The sequence below is a fragment of the Netta rufina genome (assembly GCF_964035555.1).
Source record: "Netta rufina genome assembly, chromosome: Z".
Lineage (NCBI taxonomy): Eukaryota > Metazoa > Chordata > Aves > Anseriformes > Anatidae > Netta > Netta rufina.
Genome location: NC_140126.1, coordinates 11960805 through 11970218, shown reverse-complemented (window position 1 = coordinate 11970218; position 9414 = coordinate 11960805). Strand labels below are relative to the sequence as shown.

Sequence of the window (9414 nt, the reverse complement as noted above, 5' to 3'; positions counted from 1 at the left end):
TTGTATTAGATTCATCTTGCACTTCAGCCAATGGAAAATGAGGCACTCAGCCAAGCCAGTTTTTCAGGTTTTCTTTAAGGCAATAGAGCAGTTGATGTCAATGTGTTGCCTAAAGTTGTCTAAGCCTCTTCTAGAGTTGTCTAAGCCTCTTCTTACTAGAATAGGTTACAGACAAGTTTCTAAAGCCAGATGATGTCATTCATACCTCAGACATATTTCAAGAAAAATCCAAATTTAAAAAAGAAGGCAAAAGCATGTTTCACTATATTCCTTTTCACTATACGCTTCAATCTCAACATCGTTGGGTGGATATTCTAACTCTCAGAAAGAACCTCAGATTACTTGCGTAATCAGGAAACGCAACAGGTGAGAAAAGAGACAGTTATCAATAAAGAAAAATAACTGACTTTTTATTAGCACTTCAACAATTACCTGGTGTTCCATGGTAAAGCACGGTTTTAAAGATAACACTGGTACCTCTGATCCAACTATACATTTTGTCATCAAAGGAAAAAAAAAAGTCTTCCCATCGTTTTTTGTTTTTTTAAAGAAAATCTAAGTCTGATATTAAGTACTTAAAAGCAAAGACATGTTGCATACTACAGTTAGATACCCGAAGTTTGACAAAACAAAAATTAATGCTTTAGGATGTTATATCCCTTCAAATCCCTTTTTTACCTAGTTGTGAGGGAGAGAGGGGATCATTTCTTAACTCTCCCCTTTCTCACATTTCACTTTTTTTTCTTTTTTGCAGACCTAAAAGAAAAGTTGAATACAATGAAATTAAAGTGGTCATTCATGCTACCTTTATACATAGCTGCCACGATGTTTTAAATTACAAATTAATTTCAAGTATTTTCCTGCAGTATACAACACATTAATGCTTATGTGGTAATTTTTGTTTTCAAATTATATACAGGAGATTTGCAAAAAGGGTAGCTTTCATATTCTGTTACATTTCTAATGCATTACCTGTTCAAAGTCTGCATTTTAAGTGATCTTCACATAAAAACAGAGGTAGCTACGTGGAAATACTATATTTTATACGAAGTCTCAATACATGGTGTAATAAAAAAAATAACATTTGTTCTGTCAGTCAAGATGGATTAATTTCAAGACTTACTTGATAGCAGTTTGACTTTCCCAGATATTAATGCTTTTTAACACAAGTACAACTATTTGTTTACAGCCTTTGTCACCACGGACAGTTGCTACATCATTATGCAAACATGATAAATTTGTTTTATTAGGCAAATATTTGAGTTCCACTCAAGTACACTTAACATAATAAAAATAAAAGAGCAATCTATGTCATAATTTAATTATTTGCTGAACTTATTGTGGGAATTTAAACAGTGCTTTCAATTGGATTAGGGAGAAGTCAAATAATCAAAACATTGGATTTTAAGTTTGGTATGTTTCTGTGCTGTCCAAACAATAGCTTATTTAGAAAAATTCTAATAAACTCCAGCATCTTAAATATGTTCAAAAGTGCCTTTTCCAGCATCACAAAAATGTTGATTAAGAAAGCATCACTAAAATTTAAAGTAGCAAATACATTTAAAAATCTTAAGTGAATAAAAACTGAAACACTGTGGTCCAGATTCTGTGAACAGAACATCTATGCAGCATGTTCTGTGCAGAACTGGACCTTTTTTTATATAAAATTTAAAAATGCAACAACTGGAAAAGATGGATAATCTAGCAGCTGCTGAAAATGGTTAAGCAGTACAGGTGTACATTTCCTTGTCAGGCTTGAAGATCACTTGGTAGGTCCCTGAAATCCCATGTTTCATTTTACATAAGTGGACACTACGAAAATGTGGAACTGTAGTTTAAAGGAAAGTAATTTTCCTAAAACGTTCCTCATCCACAGCATCCATATATCCCCAAAAGGAAGAGTTCCATTTTTTATAGAGATTTAATATAGTATTATGTTTAGAGTCTCAAATCATGCAAGCGCTCATTTGTATCTGTTCACAGCTGTTTGTAATTTTGCTTTATATTTTGATGAAATAAACAGTTATTTTTGTTCATACTGGCCAAAGAACAGCTTTGATGATAAGACAGAATACAATTTTGGCACAGTAATTTTTAGTGAATTTCCATGACAGAAGTATAAACAGTTGGAAAGAGGAAGCCAATAACCATTTAAAGATGACAAAGAGTAATTACTTCCTGCTTCCAACAACTCAATGCTAACCTTAAAAAGCAGACTTTCATATTCTAATGCATTGTCTCATAGGAGGTTTAGTGTGAAGAGCTAATGTGCCTATTCTTTCATAACAACCTAAATCCCTGACTCAACTACATCTCCTAGGAGTCAATGCTGTGTTCTGCAAATGCTGACTGAATTTTGACAGTAAGAAATTCTTCTAACTCGTTTTCCATGACCTCTGTGACAAAACTGTAGTTGCAATTATGAGTTGAACATAAATCAGTATTTAGCTTTGATATGATTCCCTGACTTTGGCCTGCAGGGCATCACAAGTCTTCTTAGCATCTCCCAACAACATGGCAGTATTGGGTTTGTAGAAGATCGGATTGTCCACAGCTGCATAACCGACTCCCAAAGACCTCTTCATTACAATGACCTGCATATAAAGAGCTCATGTTTGATACAGGAAAATACAGACATCACCCTTGCTCAAATACAGAAGACAAAACCATTTTACTTCACTCACATTTGTGAATAAAGTATGTTCATCAGGTTTTTTTTGACTGAAGTCATCAGTCTCTCTAAAGCACTCACCAATAATTATAGAATTATGAGCACTGCATCATATTTGCAGACTATTGACTGTTTTGTTGAACATCTGTTAGAAAAGCTTCTCATAGAAAATAGAATATGAAGAAGATCTTGTTAGCTTCTCCTATAAACCATATTTTTAAAAGCATACTCTCTATAGGTAGGCAGATGCTGACACAATCCAGTTAATCTCACCTGTTTGGACTTCCAGACCTCAAGAACTGGCATTCCAGCTATGATCGAGTTTGGATCTTCCTGAGCTGCTGAATTAACTGTATCATTCGCACCAATTACAAGGACCAAGTCAGTATCTGCAGCAAGAGAAAGAAAACAAAAATGAGAAAAAAAAATTACGTGAAACCTGAGCACTGAGGCACAGGCGTACATGTTTGTGACAAATCTGATCTTTAGAGGCAGAAGAACCCACTGTGGTAAGTATTCTACAAACATTTACGAGGACTCCATTCACAAGTATTTTACAAACTTAATCAGGCAAGTTACATGTGAGAGCCCAAGTGTGCTACCAACTACCCCCAGCAAGCCTGTAAGAATCCAGAAACCCGCTCTGACAAGTTCATTAGATGATTCTGCCACGCAAAGTTAAATCCTTCAATGTGACTTCATACATACATAGTACCAGCACTTTCAGGTTTCTTTGTGCCTGGCTTTTCCTTTAAATGTTCTTCTAAAAAATCTTTTACCAGCGACTTCCTGATTTTTAATTAAAGCTTTAATACATCAAATTTTCTATGCATCACTATTCTGACTTGCAAGATATGACAGGATCAAATCATCCACAGCATCTGACCTAAAAAGGTAGCTGTAGTTTTCCTGTATGGAGCAGTAACACAGAGGGGAATAAATAATAAAAAAGAAAAAAAGAAAAAAGAAAAAAAAAAAAAGACATAGCGTTTTCTCACATCTACAAGCAAGAAAAACAAAATAAAACTATTCTCTTAGTTCTGGAGGATATAAGTTCCACAAGCCTATTTATCCCTCCCTTCAGTGCCTACTCTTTTTCTGTACTCCTCCATTCAACACTGATCTTTGCTTTACCTGTCGGTACTCAGTTTTCTGCTTTTGAGTCAGGCTATTCTTTGTATTCCTCTACACTTACTTGCCACCAGCTGCGAAACCAGACAGGTTGCAAACGAAAGACCTCTGCTCACTGAGTGACTTTTTTCTATTTTTAAGATCTTTGTGCAACATAAAAACAATCAAATGAAAATTGGCAAGAACAAATGAAATCTATTAGAAGCTCCTATCTTGCATGGTAACCTGGGAAGTCTTCATTGATCTCGTCCATTTCCAGAACAATATCGTAGGGAACACCAGCTTCTGCTAGGAGTACATTCAGCTGGCCAGGCATACGGCCAGCCACAGGGTGAATACCAAACCTAAAAGAAAAGTAAGTCCAGTTCTATTAGTAAGTAGTGACCACTCTGTTTTACATAATAAAATTGCCACCTTTGACTTCAAAGGCCAAGAAGTTCTTCGAGTGTAAGTGCATGTGAATTAATAAAAGGAAACGGTTAAACCTTAAAAATACTAGTTTTCAAGGATAGCAGGGAACTAAATGGGTGGGAGTGGGAACAAGGCCCACTGATTTGACTCTTCACCTAGACAGCTGTTGTTCCTTTTCAGGAAAATTAGAAATGTAACTTCCACAACAGATATGCAAAAGAATCTGCTGAGTTTCCAGTAAATCTGAAGAGGCTAGGAGATCATTTTCAACCCTTCTGTCATAAGACTAAGAAACTCATTGCACCTGCAAGAAGAGCAGCTTTGGAGAGCCTGCTGCACTGACAATGCCACACACACTTCTAGCAACAACGCAGAAGCAACTAGTGGTCACAAATGCTGGGAAACACATCACTGCAGGATGGAACAAGAATGTTAATCTTCCACCCAGCAGCAGCTTATAAAAACAAACTTGGTGGGTTTTCTTCAATTACTTTTGAAAGTAATAGGTCTATTTTACCATTTATTAGCTACAGCCACCAGCCTGAGCTCACACAACAGGCATTCACATCCACCTTCCAAGATGTACCATATTTAAAAACTTGACTGACCTCTTTGATTCTTTATGAACCCTGCTTTGTGCAAAAACAACCCTTGACATTGTTTGCATGTCCCTTACATTACTGAAAAGTGAAAGCATCACGAAGTGAACAAGCCAAAATACAACACACTTCATGAAAAGTCTGACTGTGCAGTCTTCCTGAAATAAGAGCACTCCTACACCTAGAAATGTGCTTGGCAAATGACTTACTGAATCAGGTATCTCTAGAGCATGCCTAATGATCAGTAGCCTAACGCTGCAGTCCAACAGGAAACTTAACAGGGACTCCATGCACAAGACAACACCTTGCTGAATTTGGGTAACATGCCACTTTCTTCTCATGATTCATCTTGGGAAGGGAAAAAAAAAAGGAGGGGAAACACGAAGTTAAGCAGCTCTACCAGCTTAAGCATAACGATTTGAGAAATGTTTTCTGAACAGCTTAAAACCAATATATAGGAAAACACATTGCTTGTGAGTTACTAAATATTCAGACAGATGCACAGAGCGGCAGGGGGGACGTTAAAGCATGTAAGACTACTGAACTGACAAAACTCAGAACAGAGGTGTTACACTGGTTAAGCTGCAAATCCCACAGATGTTTTTGTTAGAAGCAAATCTATTTCTTGTGGGCAGAGTGTATACTTCTACTCATTTACTGTCCCTAAATAAACTAAGTGTGTGACAGTAGACGCGATCTGCACTTTCTACCTTTCCAGTTCCAGAGCAATCAAGCATAATGCTGACTCAAGCACAGCAGAAATGTCTGGGATGAATGTTGTATATAGATGAAGCTAAACGTTTAATACAGAAGCATGCATGTATTCTGGAATAGACAGAAAACACCCAGGAGAAAACTGTAAAATCTTGGATTTCTAAAGAAAAATTTCAGAACAGAAATCCAAGTGAGTCAGGAATGCAATAAAAGGACTTCAGACAGAATTCCTCAGAAAGAAATGAAAGACTGATAAATCAGCTTGCCATGTCTGAGGGATTGCCACATATTTCTATTTTCAACTCCACAGAGATGGAAGTGGATACCACATGACTGAGGGTCCACAAGTCAGAGTACAAATACATCCTTAAAAGGGCAACTGAATGCTCCATCAGCAACACAGCATTAACACAATGCAAAGATGAGACAACTGAAAATCCAGAAACAAAATTAAGGACATATGATTAATCCACATAATGCTAGATACACTGCAGCTTTAAGCTCCAGGTCAAAGAGTCAGCTTTAAAAGTCAGCTTTAAAAGGAACATTTCAAATAAATTAATAGAACAGAGTGTATTCAGCTAGCAAACGTTTGAGATTCTGATGCAAAGGATAATACCTAGAATCAGAGAAAGGACTGCAAATACACAGGACAAAACATTAACAGTTTATGTTTCAACCAATCTGTCAGTAATATAAGCCATGCATAAGACATGCAGCTAGTCCTAAACTGTACCAAATTCAAACGCTTTTAATACCCTAGGAGAACTTTTATTCTGAAGTATACTCTAGAAAAACCATCACTCCTCTGGCAATGAAAACAGATTTTCCAACAAAATTCTCTTTTGTTTCTAATAAAATGATTTGAGCTTCTTTGTGACCAAAGCTGCTTTGGCAATACACAAAACAAAATACTCGTGAGGTTTCTATTAAGTATTATATACATATACAATCTTATTTCATGAGCTGGAAAGCCAAAATTTAAGCTGCCAAGAGAATGAATTTCACCTTTGGCTTCACCATTCCTGGCAACAGGCAGAGAAAAACGAGAAAAGAAAGGGACAAATAATCTTCATTCAGGAAGAGTTATGGCATGAACGATCAGCAGTTGAAATCTTCTGACAGACTGTTTGAAACCACACACTGTGTATTCAGAAAGTTTGAAAAAGCTGCTCATACAAAAGCTTTTTGGACAAATATTGAAATTACTCCCAGAAATCTGTTTCTGAGAGCCTGTTAACCAAATATGACAGTAACAGCCAGTATCCCTTGAAAATCGACATGCAAGCATGTCAAAAAGAATCATTAAAAATATATGCTTATCTAAAGGCTTCTGTAATTTCCCAAGATATACACACAGTTGGAGTAAAATTACCTAGTCCAACTGAAAGCAGAATTCAGGTAAACACGAAAAAAGAGATAGCTAAAATCCTTGATGGCTCAACAGCATGCCCAACAAAAGCCACATATCTTGCTCCTGACTCAAAGCAGCAGCAGTTCTTCAAAGCTACGTGCTCTACAGCAGAAACAATTTGTCACATGTGCTCTCCCAGATGTTCAAAATATGAATCGCATTCGTATTTAAAAATTTAAAACATGAATGACTTTAAAAAAGAGATATGTTGTAAGGAAAATGTTTTGAAATGGAAAAATTGCTAAGTTTCTTTAATATGCTTTTAATATAAAGTCACATAAAAACTCCCCTAGCTATTTTTTCTTGTAATCAGAGCAGAATCTCACACTCTTGATTTTCTGTGTATCTGGCATTAACTTTTTGGTCTACACGTACTTTACCCAAAATAAAGATGCAAAATCATGTTGTGGCTGACTTGAAACTTTATTCTGGTAGTTCATGGAAACACAGGCCTACCAGGAATTTTCTTTCAGCCCTGACTCAGACTGTATAACATGGGACCTGCTTATCGTGCCAGTTGTCAGATACACTGAAGTTAGCACACACCTCTGTGCTACTGACAGACTTCACACCTAACAGTATGGGTACCAGGCAAGAATATACAGCTTTTTTTCAGCCTCTTTCGGATAGCTTTTTAGCTTCAAGAAAGACAACACAGCACAATGAAAAAATGAGGGCATACAAGAAAAGCTTCAAAGTAACAGAAAGCAACATTTTCCTTTAAATTTATACTAAAGATCTAAAACCTCTCACACACATATGGCATATCTGGGACAGCTCTTTCTAGCACAGAAAGCATTTAAATTCATCACTATTGCACTGAAATTACTGAAAAACTCAAGATCGAAATCCCATTTTCTACAGTTGAAGTCAGCATCTCTCTTTATTACAACTGGCTAGATAACATTCTTGTAATTAATACTGAAAGAGCTAACATATCTAACCCAATGCAAAAGTGTTTCAAGATCACTTCATCACATAAAAAAGGATTCCTGCCATTATGCCAAAGCCGGACAGAGTGATTAAAGTATGTAACATCTGGCTGGTGCCTGATTTAGCTTGGTCAACATTTTAGAAGCTGTATATACAGAGAATAATTTGCCCAAGAGTTATGCCTCATCCTCTCTCACCGCCCACCATCAGCCATTCATTCACTTTACTTATCCTTTGACACAGGATTCCTTTATTTCTAGTACAGACAACAATCTGTTATTCAAGGTAACAGGAGGCAACAAACAACATCTAGATGAACAGAGGACTGCACCATTCAGACAGCACGCAGCTTAAATCCTGACATATTATCACCTGCAGCGCCGCATGGCTTCGAAGTATCACAATATAATGCTCCGATCGCACATTATACACAAAGCACATAGCTAGCTCAGGTCTGATTACATGCCTCACGCAACAGATGACCCCAGAAACAGTACTTGAAAGGGACAAAGCTCAATGGATCTGCTGGAATCAGGTTAGCTAAATTGAAGCCGAATTGAATTACTTAAATTAACATATTAAAATGAAGGCTGGTACTGGCTCTGTATTTCCAACCATTCCGGTGAGAGAGTTTATCACAGCAGGGGCAAGATCCATGGCATGGACCTGGTTCGGTGCAACAGACCTCCCAAGAACCCAACAGTAGGGAAGTCTGAAAAAGCATCACAATATGACATAAGAAAGTCACCCAGAGCTGAGCTGATGCGTTGATCACTGACATACCAAGAATACACCCTGAGAATCATGCAGCCAAGTTGCATCTTTGCAGAAGCAGATCAGGTACTGCAAGGTTTGATCATTCTCTCTAGCTACACTGATACAGCACTTGAGCTAACAGATCTGTGAGACATCATTTGTCCCTCCGTCTGCAGCATTAATGACTCAGAGCTCACCCAGTTAATTTGACTACAAGAAACAGAGAACTGATGTACGCATACCCACTTAGTTTCTTCCTAGTGAGCATACTTCAGTTTCCTAGAAACTTGTGTTAACACAGACAATGCTGCCATTCAGCAATTTGACAGTAATCTCTCTCATGTACACCTGAGTTATGCAATGTCTAAAGGTTGATTAGGACAGCATCTTAACTGCTTATGCTTTACAATTCCAGCAGATTTTCTTGCATTACAAAAAGCAATGTTTTTAAATTGAAATAAGTAATTTTAGTAAATTGATTTTATTCGTTAAGTTACAAAGACACATGTAAGAGGTACCCATCCACATGTTCTATCACAAACACTTAGCACCACTAAATAAAAAAACAGAACCTTAAATACATTTGATTAGAGCTCAGCCAGAGGTAAAAAGAATTCAAAAATACAGATCCAACACTAAATCCATCCTGTCACATTTTCAAATATGTAAGAAACCCGTAAGTGTTTCCATGTGTTTAAAAATAATCAGATTCTCCAGCACCAGAAGACAAATGAAAGTCCTGCAAGACATCTACCTATACAAATTAGGTTTAAAAACATACAGCA

At 36.9% G+C, this 9414-nt stretch overlaps 1 protein-coding gene across 2 annotated transcripts in view; it reads right to left on the bottom strand.

Annotated features, from left to right (window-relative positions):
- Nucleotides 1–389: 389 nt before the first annotated feature.
- Nucleotides 390–9414, bottom strand: part of NNT (nicotinamide nucleotide transhydrogenase) — a 44652-nt gene continuing 35627 nt past the window's right edge. For both annotated transcript variants that reach the window (XM_084304872.1, XM_084304873.1), the window contains exons 20-22: nucleotides 4028–4146; nucleotides 2945–3060; nucleotides 390–2594 (exon numbers count right to left, since the gene is read on the bottom strand). In XM_084304872.1, the coding sequence (XP_084160998.1) occupies nucleotides 2445–2594; nucleotides 2945–3060; nucleotides 4028–4146 (385 nt within the window). In that variant the 3' untranslated portion in view covers nucleotides 390–2444. The remainder of the gene's footprint in view (nucleotides 2595–2944; nucleotides 3061–4027; nucleotides 4147–9414) is intronic.